This window comes from Alnus glutinosa, chromosome 9 (assembly GCF_958979055.1).
Source record: "Alnus glutinosa chromosome 9, dhAlnGlut1.1, whole genome shotgun sequence".
Lineage (NCBI taxonomy): Eukaryota > Viridiplantae > Streptophyta > Magnoliopsida > Fagales > Betulaceae > Alnus > Alnus glutinosa.
Window position 1 is genome coordinate 18170971 of NC_084894.1, and position 16747 is coordinate 18187717.

Sequence of the window (16747 nt, forward strand, 5' to 3'; positions counted from 1 at the left end):
GTATTGGTGTAGACATGTCGCCGCTAAAGACCAATAGCTTTGACTATCGGACTTTTAGTGGCAACATTTTGTCACCGCTAATGAGCGAATATTTTGGAGTGATTTCTTAATGAGCTAATACAACTATATTGGTGTGATTTCTTGATGTGCTTCGTCAAGAATTTCCATCCTTACCTCAACATGATTTGGTACAGCTATCCTATCATTATTTGTTTTTAGAATCTCATATGTGGTGAAATGAAAACTAAAGGCATCTCCACAATTAGCTTTCTCCATAAGTTCCTTCAACTCGGGATCATTCTCTTGTACTAGCTTAACTCTTGTCACGTTCAATGGACGAATCACTAAGGTCGCAAGAAGTGAATATTCTCCCGTTAACACATCAACTAAGTAAACAATTGCAAACTGTTGATATAATTTATCTATAGCAACCACAGAGTCGGTCTCAACGTACATCTTGAGACTTCCTACTTAGTGCGTCAGCTACAACATTAGATTTACCGGGATGGTAAAAGATATGTCAATCATAATCCTTTAGTAGCTCCAATCGTCTTCGTTGTCTTATATTGAAATCCTTTTGTGTGAAGATATATTTAAGACTCTCATGATAAGTGTAAATTTCATACCATTTGCCATAGAGGTAATGCCTCCAAATCTTCAAAGCATAAACTACTCATGCCTTACATGAACGACATTGTATAAAACCCAAAACTAGTTCTATACTTTTTTTTTTTTTTAAAAAAAAACTTCTTTATTTTTTTTAAAAAAAAATTAAGGGCATTTAAGTCAACGCTAATGGCCAATTATTAGTGTCAACAAGCCATAGTCGACGATGGTAACATTTTTTTTTGAAAAAAAAAAACTATTTAATTAAGTTGACGCTAATAGTCAATTATCAGAGGAGACAAGTCAGAGTTGACACTGATAGCATTATTTTTTTAAAAAATATTTTAGTGCATTATTGTTGACCTAAGCCGACACTGATAATTTTCATTAGTGTCAAATTTAGTGATAGACTATTAGTGGCGACATTTTCGTTCTGGGTTCTATTTCTAGTAGCGTCGACTCCAAATATCATCAATGGCGATGGTCATCATTAGCATCGATACAAAAGTCGACGCTAATAAGATAAACATTATCATTAGGATCCGAGCATATTGGCGTTGACATGTCGCCGCTAAAGACCAATAGCTTTGACTATTGATCTGTTAGCGAGAACATTTTGTCACCACTAATGAATGAATTTTTTGTAGTGAGTGATCGAGGAGAAGACTTTTGGTGTTTCAAGAGCAACCAAAATCAGAATTTTTGAATTTGCTAACAATTGGGAATATAATTTATTTCTTGTCCCCTTCAAGTTATGTTGATTATTTTTGAAAATTGTAATTCATGTTTGACTAGTAGTTGTGTTCTTGATTTCTTCCCTGAGCAGCAGCACGTGATGTGTGTGAGTTGCATTATCGGTTTCCAACACATATAACACTAAAATATGCTGACACTACAAAAAACATGCAATTAGCCACGTGGCTACAGTAGCCGTTACTGTAGCCACGTGTAATAAATACACGTGGCTAAATGTAAAAGAAAGTATGAAAAAGCCAGTTAGCCACGTGTATTAATTAAACGTGGCCAACTCGCAACGTGTAATTAATACACGTGGCTAACTGGTTAAGTGTAATTAATACACATGGCCAATTGGCATGTTTTTGGGGGAAGAAGGGTTTTAAATTTGTGTTTGATTTCAATTTTTTAATTTTTTTCTCCTTTTCTTTTTAAAAGCCGGATCTGTCTTCTAGAAGACAGATCTGGCTTCTTAAAATTTTCCTTTTCTTTCTATCTCTCGTCTCTCCTCTTTTCTTATTTTTTCAGATCTCCCTTCTTAATTTTTTTTCCTTTTCTTTTTTCAACTCTCTTGTCTCTCCCCATTTGTCATCAAAAAAATGGCTAACTTTGTTTGTATTTTTTTCTCAACAGATCGACGACGACTCACCCCCACCCGGACGCACGACTCGGAGAAGCTTGCTTTCGTCGTCGGTGATGGAGAAAAGGCCGGTGGTTTGTGGGTCCTTTTGATGGTGTTAATTTTTTTTTGGTCCTTTTTGTTAGTCGCCGAAGTAGTTGGTTTCTTTTGGTGTTTTCTGCTCATTCTCGGCCAAATGGGTATTTTTGAAGTGGGTATTTTCGTCGACGAGTTGGACGAAGATCCGGCGCGGATCTCGCCGGATAAACCGGCCCTTTCTCCAGATCTCACTGGATACACCGGCCCTTTCTCTAGATCTTGCCGGATTGCCGGATCTCGACGACGTACACAAGCTGTTATTTGTATACCGTATACCGTATAGAACATTAGAAAGAAAGAAAAAAAAAAAAAAAAAAACAGAAGAAGAAAAGAACAAATACGATATGTTCTTTTCTTGTATTTTTTTTTTAAAAAAATTTCCTGATTTTGGCCACGTGCACAGTAATAAGTGGCTAAAAAAAAACTCGCCACATGTACAGTAATAAACATACACGTGGCAAACAATTAGCCACGTGTATTTCTATACACGTGGCGAATTGTACAATTTGCTATACCCAGATCTACCACGCTCCTAACACGTGGCCATTTACACGTGGCAAACGGTTCGTCACATTTACGGCTTCCGTACACGTGGCAAACTGTAAGTGGCTAATTGCATGTTTTTTTGTAGTGCGAGAAACCTTTCAGTAGCAGAAATAAGAATGTCCATGAGCAAAGTTTCTTAGAGATCAGAGATCAACTTGATTAATGTTGTACCGATATCCTTTTGGAAGAATACATGCAGGGATATATTGCTATAGGGAGTGTAGAAATAAATATAAAATAAAAAATAATATTATGTGAAAGAAAAACAAAAAGAGAGCGGAAGCGAAGAGACGTAAGGGCAACATCTTGCCTATTCACTATATTAAACAATATTACACAACTCTCTACTTATAGAGAGACAATGAGTAGTGAACAAGAAACCTTAAACTTAAATAAGGTAAAGATCAATAAACTTAATTTAGATAATATAAATATTCTAACTAACGGATATAAATACTACAAAAAAAATAAAACTTCAATAAGAAATATTATTATAAGAAAATATTATTATAAGAAAATACACCAAGATAATCTGAAACATATATTTTAACAGGAGTAGCCATCATATATAAAAAATATGACAATATAACATTTTCATTCTCAATATCTTAGGGTTGAAAACTTTTTATACATCCAGATCGAGATCTTCATAGATCATAGCATAGCCATGCATTGGGAAACGTAGCTAATAAGCTTGATTCATCCATCCATCCCTTTTTGATAACGTATAGGAATAGCATGCATGACTACATGTGGCATCATTTTCCATACACGAAAGCTTCAACTTTCAGTCTTTCACCACGTTGGGCCACTCGGGAATGCTTCAACTTTTCACAGGTTTTGTGATTTCACATGTATTTTTTAAGGCGGCTTTTTTATTTCTCAAAGTTGTTGAGTATTAATTATTTCATCTTATCAAAAAGTTCAATGGTAAGTGATAAAGACCCCCCTCTACTTTGTGAGAGGTGGTAGGCATCTTTCCACTTACTTTTTAGTGTATTTATTTGTTTTGTTATTTTCTTTCAAAGTAATAAAAAACAAAAATTCAGTTTTTACTAACTTTTTCAAAATAGAAATGATCCATACACTCATTTCTTACTACAGCCTCACAACAAGCTGACGTGACAAGTAATATTTTATTATTTTTTTGTTTTGTTTTGTTTTGTTTCTGTAAAAATATAATAAAATATTATCAGCCACGTCAGCTTGTTGTGGGGCTGTTGTGAGAAATGAGTGTAGGGATCATTTCTCTTTTCAAAAATCAATCATATTTTATTCAAAAAATCGGATACAGTGGGTGCAAGAGTAGAATTCTATATCTTTCAACTTTTTGCTATAATGTTTGTTTTTTTTTTTTAAAAAAAAATAAATCATACTTTATTCAATTTTTTTTTTAAAAAAATAAATTATATTTTATTCAACTTTTTATAAGCAAATCATATTTTATTCAATTTTTTTTTTTAATTTTATCTCACAAAGTCAAACTTCAAAATTCACGCACCAAATAAGAATTAAATTCTGATTTCAAAAATAGAACACTCAAATGGACCATTAATATTCTTATACAACATATATATACATGACATTTTTAAGTGTTGGTTAAAATTTACTAGGATTTAGGTGTTAGTCAAAATTTAATGGAATTTATAAAAATATCCATGCTTAAATCTTTGAAAATATTTATATATTTTTGTTAAAAAAAATAAACACTAGAGTATTTAAGAATTTTGATAAGATTTAACGAAAAAAACTAACAGAGAGTTGAAATTGAAAAAAATTGAAAGATTTATACTCTAAATTGACATTTTTTAAAGCTTTGATATTTTTTTACAAAAGCGATAAAATATTATGGATATATAAATGAAGTTTTCCCTATACTTAATTACTTATAATATTGGAGCAAGTTGGGGCCAATTCCCAGGGTCAGTGGGCTGCCTAAGATTTTGGCGAGTCTTGCTATTTTCTTCATATAAAATGATGATCATAAGGTGGCAAGTGATCTATCACATCTGGCCGTGTCAAATTCAAAGACAACCTGAAAGAAACTAAGCGATATTATTCTTGTCAAACTTTTGCTCAAAAGATACATAGAAAACGTAGAATCGTTCTGGCCGGGTAGGTTGAGGGTGAATTTTTTATTTTTATTTTTTTTAATAAATAATAATAAGAAGTGATTGATGTGATATAAAATTAAAAAAAAAAATATTAATTTTTTTAAGAAAAAAAATGTATTTAAAGAGTAATTGATGTAATATAAAAAATTGTTAAAAATTAATTGATGTGACATAAAAAGTAAAATATTTTGAAGTTTTGTTAAAAAAAAAATTAAAAAGTTTTGAAATTAATTTTTTTAAGGAAAAAATGAGAGTGTTGCCAAACAAACCCATAATGCTTCATACACGTTGCTGAAACTAGCGCGTATGAACCATGCCAACTACGGCTCGTTTTTACATTAGGAAAACAAATAAAACTATGATTGGGTATATATTTGATACAGCAGAAATTAAAATAAACAAAAAATTAAAGAGATAAACCTTTTGCTAACCTAGAATCTCACCAAACTAGCAACAGGGAAGAAGAAACCAGCATCTCATCGGCTTTAGCAGCGTCTCACCACCAAAATATAAAGGAGTCACACCTCAAGAAACACAAACATATTTTTTATTCCATTATAATCTGTCTTATTACAAGAGAACATTACGCTTAAATAGACACTCTAACCCTAACCCTAATGTGACTGACTTTGGGCCAAGGGCCAAGCCCACTTTTAAAATGATAAATAACTTTATCATGACTAACTATGGGCCAAGTTCATTATTAAATTTCAAACAAAAACTAATAATTTAATTAAAACTAAATGACATATTTATTCTTTTCTCATCCTGCGTCAATATTAGGGTTTAATAACTGTTACGACAAACTAAATTTACCCTTCTAACTGTTATTTCGAAGTATTTCAATTTTTACAATGTCTTCTCCCAAATCTATAATTGACGTTGTAATATCCATTTTTTACGATTCAAAATAATAAAAATGCATTTCATAAAATAATTTTTTTTTATCTTGTCATTTTGAAAATTCATCTGTCTAGGGTATGTTTTGTTTGTCTAGGGAAATCCATTAAGGGATACTTAATAAAAACAAAGGATAGCAAAGTTTTTACAAATTGGGTTGTAAGAATTTTTTCAATGCCGTCGGTAAAAGTGTTACGTATATTTTACGCATGTTAGAAAAAATAACACATGCTTAACTCTCATATATATATATATATATATGTTAAGAAACACGGATTAGAAGAAATTTTGCAGCCCGAATTTATTGAAAATTTGTGTCCAAAAAACAAATTCTCCGTTTTGAAGCTTTGGGTCAAGTATTACATCATCATCAGAAGATTTTAAAGCGTTTGGGGAGGTCCTACTTCAAACGTCAGCGTTTACGTCGGTCCAACCTCCACAATATTGTAAAAACATTGATATTTAATGATTCTTTTGAAGAAACGAGAGATATGTGAGAAAAAGGAAATATAAAACTTTCTGTGGATACGACCGAGTACATAAAACTTTTTAGTATACGTAATCACATATATATATATATATATGAAAAGAAGAAGTCTTCAAGAAAATAATTTAGACTTGCGATAAATCCAGTTTTAAATGTTGACAGATGTCACTTTAAATATAATATGTAAAAATAAATCAACATTTATCAAAAATCTGAATCAAATATATATGATTTCTCTGGTATCATAATATATACTAATATGTCAAGTGTTATTAATTTTCAAATCAAATAAAGAAACAAATAAATTTAAATCAAATCATATTGTGAAATTTAGAGCAAACAACAAATTTAGTGCATCTAAGATTTTTCTTTATCAAGATATACTATATATAAAACACCAGAAGAATACCAGAAAAAATTCTAGCATTCCTCGTATATAAAAGCAGAAATTTAGATAAAAAAAAGTTGGTTACGAATGTAAAAAGATAAAAATAATTTGTGATAAATGTTAATTTGTATCCCATAAATCAAGAGATTTAGATGATTTGATTATCGTAGATTATGTTATAGTGTTCCACATCGTCAAGAGATACATGACTTGAAGACTTTCGAAAAAGTAAGTAAGGCCTATAAACTTTTACATGGTATCAAAACAGGTTTCTTGGACGATGACGAGCCTTTCACTTCTGATGTTGAACACATGTTTGACTAAAGTTGTCACACGTGAAGGGGTGTGTTAAAGTGTCCTACATCACCAAGAGATACATGACCTGAGGACTTTATATGCCATAAACACCCTCCTCTCTGAAGACATCTTTTAAGAGTAAGTAAGATCTATAGACTTTTATAGATTAACAAAATTTGTTAACCTTAATTCAACGAATATGTTTGTTTTTTAAATTATTTAAATTACATATAAAGCTATGTAAATAAAACTTTGTACACAAATCAAATATCAAGGAAAGATGTAGATGTAGGCGATAGGCCGAACTACCTTAATCTTTATATTTTTTTTTATCTTTGTTTCATCTCTTTATTTTATTATAAATTTTTAAATTATTATTTTTTTATTTAAAAAAAAAAAAAAAAAAAAACCCGTACATTATTGCACGGATTAGAATTTAGAAGGTAGTTTGAATTAAGGGAATATGTGAATTGAATTAGTCAGGGTACGTGGGTGGCTAGGTAGGGCTAGCTCTACGTATTTGGTGACGTCTGTCGTCGACTCTGTTGTTTCTTTCCATTAAATGTTCTCAATTCTGTGAAAACACTTGCCCATATATTAAATTAAATAATAGATATTTCCTTAAACAAGTTAAATTCAATGACCAAATCGTTCATACTAATTTTATTTTTCTTATTTTTTATTTATGCGTTCATACCAAATTAAATAATAGATATGGAGGTGAAACTCACTCTTTTCTTTTGAGTTCATTTTTTTGACTCCAAATTCGTCTTAATAGAAAGAACTTTGCCATTTAAGAACAAATTGCCAAATTTATACGTTCATAATATTTGAAAAATACTTCAATCATAACTCTTAATTTTTCACCACTTTTTTAATTAAGTATTCAAATTTTTAAAAGTATCAATTTAAGGTATTTATCTTTCAATTTTTTTCAATTTTAACTATCCGTTAGAATTTTTTTATTAAATCTTGTCCTATTTTTTTTAGGAAATTTTGAAATTTTCAAAATAATAATTACTTAATTACAAAATGACCAAAGATAAGAAGGTTTCTCTAATATTAGTTTGGAGTAAAAATGTAGCGTCCTTCGTTATTAGTCAATTTATTGTCAAAAGGTGGTTCATTAATTTCACATTACTTGAAATACGTACCCAAAAAGCAAGCAAATGCAACGATCCGGTATTGTCAAAAAGTAATTTAAAAATTACTTTAATTTGTTCAACAAAGAAGATAATTATATATAGAAAAGAACATTTTTCTCAACACCTTATAATTAAACCATTGATAAAACAAGATTAATTCTCGGACACAACTTCTGATGTTCAAACTTGTTAGCTGAAATCAAATGGACTCTACGTCAAATTAAGTGAAAAAATTAACACATAATTTAAGTCAAACCACGTTTTCTGTATTCATATTACACAGAATCAGAGACGATGGATGCTATATAAGGAAGGCCAAGTGCTGGACCCTCTCCCCCACAAACACAAAATGGAGAAGCTCGCAATCACCCATGTCTTGTTCTGCACTTTCTTTCTTCTTCTTGCTTTGAATTCATACATAGCATCATCTCAAGAAGTTGGTAAGCCTATATATATATATATATATATATATACACATATATACATATTTAGCTAGTTTTGATCGATCAATGAAATGACGTTGTTTGTTAATGGTATTGCAGATGATGAGAGAGAATTCGATTATGGTGAAAGAAGCAAGAAGGGACCAGCTCGATGGGGAGAGCTTCACCGGGAATGGAGCCTGTGTAAAAATGGATCAATGCAGTCTCCAATTGATTTGCTGGATGAGAGAGTTGAAGTTGTTTCCCATTTAGGGAGACTTCAGAGGAGTTACAGTCCCTCCAATGCCACTCTTACCAACAGGGGCCATGACATGATGGTAAGCAAAAGGAGAGATTGATCAGGATGATCAATACAAGTAAACCCAAGTTTTTTTTTTACACAAAACTTCACTTAATTATATTGCCACCCCGGCATCAACTTTCATCACTTTAACAATCGTATCCTTAAAAACTAACATTTTTTTTTTTTCGAATTATTTGTGCAGCTGAAATGGGATGGCGGTGCTGGATATATTGAAATAAACGGAACTAAATATGTACTCAAACAGTGCCACTGGCACTCGCCTTCTGAACACACCATCAATGGCCAGAGGTTTGCTCTGGAGGCGCACATGCTTCATGAGAGCTCAGATGGAAAAATTTCTGTTGTTGGAATCTTGTACAAGATAGGACGCCCTGATTCTTTCTTATCATCAGTAAGTAACACTACAAAAAAAACGTCCATGATCACTTTCCATTCTCTCTCTCTCTTTCAATTCTCTCTCTCTCTCTGAATCTCTGATGGGTTGTGTGTTTCTGAATAGCTGATGGATCATTTAGCAGCCATTACTGATACTAATGAAGCAGTGACTGCCGCGGGTATTGTCAACCCAAAGAATATAAAGATAGGCAGTAGAAAGTATTACAGATATCTTGGCTCCCTTACAGTTCCCCCCTGTACTGAAAATGTTGTGTGGACTGTGGTCAAAAAGGTTTGCTTTCCTTTCAACTTCGTACACTTCAATGGTACTATCCAAGTCCCACATTGTCAGGATTTTTTTGATTTATGAAGTTTATAAGTCATGGGTGTCTATAACATTTTTGTCCCATATTGAAAAAATATGAATAACTTACATACAGTGAGTGATTTATAAAGATATTAATGAGTGCTACGTTCTACATTGTCTAGTTATTAGATGAAACTGAAATTTATAAGGAATTCTAAGAAAGCTCCAAATTGATTAGTCCTTTTGGGGTGATAGTGTAGATGTAGCTATCATTTTTCCTTGGGTCGTTACAGTATCCCTTCTCTCTAAAGGCGTTTTTTTTTAGGGTGAGTTGGGCCTGTTAGTTTTTAATATGGTATTAAAGCAGGTTCCTTGAGTTGTTGAAAGATTTTCTCCTGTAGTTGTCCACGTATACGTTTAGCCATAATAATACACGTGAGGGGGCATATTAAAGAGTCCCACATTACCAAATTTTTTTAAACTTGTGAATTTTATAAGTCATGTGCATCCCCTGCATGCATCGATCTGATCATTTAATTAACTCATCAGGTGAGGACTGTTACCCAAGAACAAGTCAGGTTGCTTCGTGTAGCCGTTCATGATGTGAGTAGCTAGCTATTCCTATCTTTAAACATTTTATATAAGATACATGCAAGGGTTTCAAATTTTTCAAGGGCAGAAATCAAATCTTTTTTAATTAATTAATTATTTATTTATTTATTTTTGTTATTTTTTCAGGATGCAGAAACTAATGCAAGACCATTACAACCAATAAACAGGCGCCCAATGCTTCTTTATAGACCAAGTGAAAACAAAGAGGATTGATTAAAATCTTATGATTTTACATTCTTTTAGAAGTGGCAGAAATATATATGTTGGGGGTTGAACCAATTATATATCTTCATCAACACATTTACTTATTCCTTAATTAGGCCCTTGATTACCTTGTACTTTTCAGTCATACTCTATGGTTCTCCCCTTTATGGTGAACATGTTGGGACATGATGATGCTTTGATGTACGTAGGATACTGGGTCCTCGTGTATTCAGGCATTCATATATACTCATTTCTTTTTTATTGTTAAGAAGCGCTTTGCACAGTATTCCAGAAATCTAATCGGGCGGAAGCTCCGAATACTCCGGTAATAAAAAAAGAAAAAGACAAGACTAATAAATAAGTGAAGAGCATGGGAAAGTTGAAAGGTAGTTGCCAAAGGAACTTGCCATCAACCCCTAACCCCTCATTGGATAAGATTAGAGGAGTTTCAAGGATCTAATTTCCATGAACAAGGGAAAAGTTTGAACAAAGTTGATACAACGTAATCCTCGCAAAAAACATGTTTACATTAAGAGCAGATGAATTGAGAGATAACAAGCTACTAATCATAAATCATATGGTAATTACCTTTTAATGAATTGTTTGCCTCAATTTACTTCGCTTCAGTCAGAAAACAATCGCCTCTAACCCAAAAAAGAAAAACTCTTTGAAGTTGCAAAGTTTCTATAACTAGTATATTAGATAAGTGGGCTTTGGCCTTAGTAGCTTAATGGGCTAGGCTTAGTTTACCCTTAGTAATAATGGGTTTGAGTTATGTGTATATAAAGGCCATTAGCCTAATTGTAGAGGATATGAGATTAGTGATTTGTTTATTGTGGTAAACTGGAGACTGAGCACCTCAAATGCTTTAGAAACCGAACATCTCGAAGAGTCCATTTCATTTTGTAATTTTCGTTTATCAATTTTACAGAATTACATTGTTCTTTTTTTTTTCTCACATCAATTCATCAATTCTTTCCATTTCTTTTCCAATTTCATTTGCAATTCTGTAATCGAAACCCTAGAAATCAGTAACAAGTGAATAAACTTGTTACAGCTTCTCCAGGGACAACAAAATATGAAATTCTATCTATTTAAAATATGAACTTGAACCCAGTAAAAGATAAGCCAATTTTACATTGCTAGGCAACAGTACAAGTGAATAGCGCGCGACTACATGCAAAGCGCGATGTCACGCCCCCAAACCTAAAAATGAGAATTGATAATGACGGCTATTATTCAAAGAAAATATATTTGTATAAAAAAATGAAGGAAAATGCGGAAGGAATAAACGGACACAAGAATTTACGTGGTTGATACCACAAAAGAAAAGATAATATGAAGAAAATTAAAGCAGAATTATAAAATGAAGACGAGAATTTACTTAGTTTGATCTATGTCCTACATCCACATAATAAAGCCATAAGGATTGCATTGTTGCTCTTATTCACTTAATAGAAACTGTACAATAAAATGACATATTTATAGTTGAATGAGGCTATGAATACAATAATTACATAATCAATATGTAACTTATGAGAATTACATAATCAATGTATGACATGAAATTTATGAAAATAAATTATGCATTAACAATTATGATGTTCCACAAAAAACCTGCTAATCAAAATAACACAATGAATTCAGACCATCTAATAATAAAATATTAAGCAATACATGAATGTCCTCTGGTGGGGACAAAATCCCACTCGAGTCCATAAGTCTAATATTAATACTCTAAGAAATTCTTTTTATTTATTTATTTTGATGAATGAATTTGTATTGACAAAGCCACATAGAATTACAATACTTTTCAGCTACCAAGCTAGAAGAATATATAGATGCTATAACAAAGAATCTTACACCAAAACATCGATCCTATCTTCCCATCAATATAATATATATTCTGAACTATGTATACCCAAATTACTACAATCTCTACATTCACATTATTTTTTTTAAAATTTTCCCTTCCCCCTAAGTTTGTTTCTCACTTCCCATACAACTTCTTGAAGCACTCTTTCCTCAGCGTTAGGTTGATTCTCATGTCTTAGATCATTCCTCTGCTTAATAAGTGGTACATTGTTGCACTCCAACTCTAAGTAGTGGTGTCAACTCGGAGCTGGTTCTCGGTTATTGGGTAATAACCGAAAACTGGTTCCAGGGTCCCCGGTTATTGAATTTCAATAATCGGCTCCGGAACCGGGTACCCTAGTTAACTTGGGACCCCGATTAATTGATTTTTATTTGAGTACCCGAGTGAAAACCGGTTATCCGGACCGGGTAGTATTTTTTTTTAAAAAAATAAAAAATAAAAAAATAGAGAAATTACTTTTTGGGCTTATTTTTAGTATTAGGCTTATTTTTTTGGATTTCATTTAAACTTTTTTGGGCTTTATTTAAACTTAGCCTATTTTTTAAGGTATTGGACCTAATTCAATCAAGAAATTTCAATTACTATAACAAAGAGAGAAATTTTCTCATTTGTACCATCTTGAGACACATACATTATGCCCATCAACTGCAGATTTGAACTCAAAAACTTCACTTCCATACATAATTACATATTAAAACCCAAAAGTTCATAGACATATTACATATTAAAAAAAGTTCAAACCCAAAAGTCTAGAAACATATTAAAAATGTTCATAAACATATTAAACATATCTAAGCATGGTCCGGTTTCTGGCTTTCTGCAGCTCTGCTCTTAATCATCTATAACTACAATAGAAGAAAAAAAAACTCTTAACCAAGAAAAGAAAAACTCTTCAAAGTTGCAAAGCTTCTGTAACGAGTATATTAGATAAGTAGGCTTTGGCCTTAGTAGAGTAGCTTAGTGGGCTGGGCTTAGTTTACCCTTAGTAATAATGGGTTTGAATTATGTGTATATAAATGCCATTAGCCTAATTGTAGAGGATATGAGATTAGTGATTTGTTTACTATGGTAAACTGGAGACTAAGCACCTCGAATGCTCGGAGACCGAACATCTCGAAGAGTCCATTTCATTTTGTAATTTTCGTTTATCAATTTTGCAGAATTACATTGTTCTTCCATTTCTCACATCAATTCATCAACTCTTTCCACTTCTATTCCAATTTCATTTATAATTATGTAAACGAAACCCTAGAAATCAGTAACAAGTGAATAAACCTGTTACAATTGGTATCAGTATATTAGATAAGTGGGCTTTGGCCTTAGTAGCTTAGTGGGCTGGGCTTAGTTTACCCTTAGTAATAATGGGCCTGAGTTATGTGTATATAAATGCCATTAGCCTAATTGTAGGGGATATGAGATTAGTGATTTGTTTATTGTGATAAATTGAAGGCTGAGCACCTCGAATGCTCTGGAGACCGGACATCTCGAAGAGTCCACTTCATTTTGTAATGTTCGTTTATCAATTTTACAGAATTACATTGTTCTTCTATTTCTCACATCAATTCATCAATTCTTTCCATTTCTATTCCAATTTCATTTACAATTCTATCATCGAAACCCTAGAAATCAACAAGAAGTAAATAAACTTTTTATAATTGGTACCAAAGCCAATCAATCTACTGCACATGAAAATTAGATCCATAATAATAGCTGAAGAAACTGTGTTGCGGCTACAAGGAGAGACGGTTTCATGATCAAAGTTCCTGGATGCTATGCATGCTCAAGCTGAAGCTATGAATCGACATGATGCGATGTTGCACGCATTGACGTCTGAAATGAAGAGTTTACAAGATCTGATATCTGGTCATCCTGGGCTTCTCGTGAAAATTACAATTCAAGCGATGGAATATTGATGCCGAAGTCAATCCAATTGGATTTTCCTCGCTTTGATGGAGAGGATCAGGAGACATGGTGCTGTTGTACCGAAGAATTCTTTGAATTCTACCACACTCCGGCTGAACATTGTATTTCCATTTCCTATTACCATATGGACGGCCATGTTGTATGGTGGTACTAGGAATTACTAGCTAGCAAAAAGTTAACTAATTAGGAAGAATTGGTGTGGGCTATACACGCAACAAATTCGGTTCATGAGAACTTAGAAGCCCTAGACCAATTCACGAACAGGGAAGAGGAGAAGACAAATGAAATAATTCCATAATCTGACACAGATCCGGTTGAAATTGTAAAACACACACTAATTCCAGCAACAGAGTCGAATGAAGACACCTACCGTTTGTTTGTTGAAATTCGATCCTCCCCCTTCCATTCCAGATCTGTTTGTTCTTTTTCAAGATGATGAAAACTTATGCGCTGAAAGGGGGAATTTGCAATTCGCACTCAGACACACAAAACGTGAAGCGCAAAATTGGAAAATCTCAATTCGCATTGTGAGTTTTATTGTGCCTCAGTACTCGATGGAGAATGCAATGGATTTTGTTATTTTGAAGCATAGATGGCGATGGAAACCAATAAACGAAAATGAGGATGATGAGGTGCTGCACGCAAGCTTTCTAATGGAAAACGCCTTAAGAATTTGCAGATTGATTATTAGTGAAAAAATGCAACCAAAATATTAGACTTTGTTGACTTGGTCGAGAATGAGCAAAACCATCAGATAATCCAGAATTTTGCTAAAGTTCAATATAGCTCTGGAACGAACAGTGATGGCGGATGTGACAACCTTTTTTTTTTTTTTTTTTTTTTATAACATACAAATGAGTCATTATTGTGGCTCGACTATTTGTCGCTCAACCAACATATGGCACATGCCCCATAACATGTACTTGATAATCAGAGATACATCTAATAGCGGAAAACATAAAGATACCATCATATGTCAACGGGAAAGCACACCTATAGCATAACTTGTTTATACAAAAGAGCCATCAATAGTCTATATGTTTAAGGCTTAATAACATTTACATCATATATCAAAAGAATGGTTACACAAAAGAATAAGTGACACACAGGTCACGAGCCATATACCAAAATATACAAAATAAACAGAGTCGACATCTATGCAGTGTAGCAGATATAAACATAATCTGAATAGCGGAAAGCACATCTATAAAACATCAACTCTTAATTACACAAAAGAGTCATTACAATGTCTATCTGTTCAAGGCTTTAAACATAACATTACTAATTACGTACCAAAAAGATGGCTCATTAAATACATGTGTCACGGGCGACACAAGTCATATACAAAATAGCTACAAAATGATGGAAAATTACAATCGTCGTGGTGAGCTTCAGTTGTAATATCCAAAGTACAGTGGTATGGGGTCATTATCTACATTTGTTGAACCTACAGTCAAAGAAGGAACATCATCAATACGGTTGTGGTGTTAGCCACATCCGTACAAGTGAAGGTATGAGTTCACTACCTCAGCAATATAAAACTCACTAAGTTTTCGCATAGAACCGACTTTTCATTTTATCATTCGTTTACAATAACAGCTACCTCTTTTAGTCATGAAGATCTGTCTCTTGAAAACATATCGTAGCTGATAAGGTAAACACTGATATTTAAGACACATGTGAAAGTATACTATGTAGTTGTGAATGTATATAAGCATTCTAATCTACTGCTTGGAATTGCATATATACAAGCCCATCTACAACATATTACTTTCATACTAAGTGGCCCAGCTATGCAAGTATACAAGCTTTCCAAACTTTGGAAAATACCAACATAGAGGCACATCTGAGCAGAAAACATATGGCATCAAACATAACTATAAAGAGATACAAACATTTCTAAATTCTGGGAAACACAAGTATCTAAGCGCAATCAAGCTTGGTGCCTTTAAAACATCTATGTAGACTAGCCGTAAACATGTACTTATGCGCCGTCCCATTCGACCTCATAGGCATATCGATACGTTTAGCATGAAAACTCATCAATGCAATCTAGCCGAATAGAAATATACATATGCTTTTTCTCTCTCGCAGAACAGCTGCAATTCTCTCTCTCTCTCTCTCTCTCTCTCTCTCTATAACAGTGATGAAAAATAATAATATGTGACTCCTAATTAAAGTGTGTGTGTATGTGATCAACAGTGCAACAAAATATTAATGCGAAATTTAAAGAAGACAAATATTTTGTTGACGAAATAAAAACTCTTATCAAGAGAAAAACCACTCAGGGGCAGCTAAACGTAGGAAATCCACTATTCAAAAGACAAAACTAGTTACAAGGCAGTAGTACTCACATAATCTGATGTAGTAGTTGCACCTTTAACTATGACACGTACCTATACATGAACTCTTCCCAACCAGACCTTTTGTTTGAAGGGGTCTTCAATGGACTCTTTTAGCTTAAAGCTCCTCCCTAAACTAGACTTCAATGGGTTGATCAAATCACACAAATAAAACTTTAAGAGAGCTAGTTGATCTCACAATCTTTGCCTAAACCCCCTCTCTTAGCATACTCAAAATTCTACACTGAATTCCTTAAAGATTACATGCCTAGAGACCTCTATATATAGGCTGTAGAAGACCTAAAACACTTTCAATTTGGAGTTCTCTGGGTGGTGTCCGGATGGCAAGCAACAACCGACTTCTTTTCGCTCCGACTCACGCGTTTCTTCATTAATCTTCAGTCATCATGTCCCGATGGCATAGC

The 16747-nt window shown here is 33.0% G+C and overlaps 1 protein-coding gene across 1 annotated transcript; it reads left to right on the top strand.

The window, feature by feature from the left end:
- The first annotated feature begins 8285 nt into the window (after window positions 1–8285).
- LOC133877782 (alpha carbonic anhydrase 7-like) lies at window positions 8286–10442 on the top strand. Its single transcript, XM_062316192.1, has 6 exons — window positions 8286–8376; window positions 8479–8696; window positions 8865–9074; window positions 9183–9350; window positions 9915–9968; window positions 10104–10442. Exons 1-6 carry the CDS (start codon window positions 8286–8288, stop codon window positions 10188–10190), a joined length of 828 nt encoding a protein of 275 aa, XP_062172176.1. The 3' UTR covers window positions 10191–10442.
- Window positions 10443–16747: the final 6305 nt, after the last annotated feature.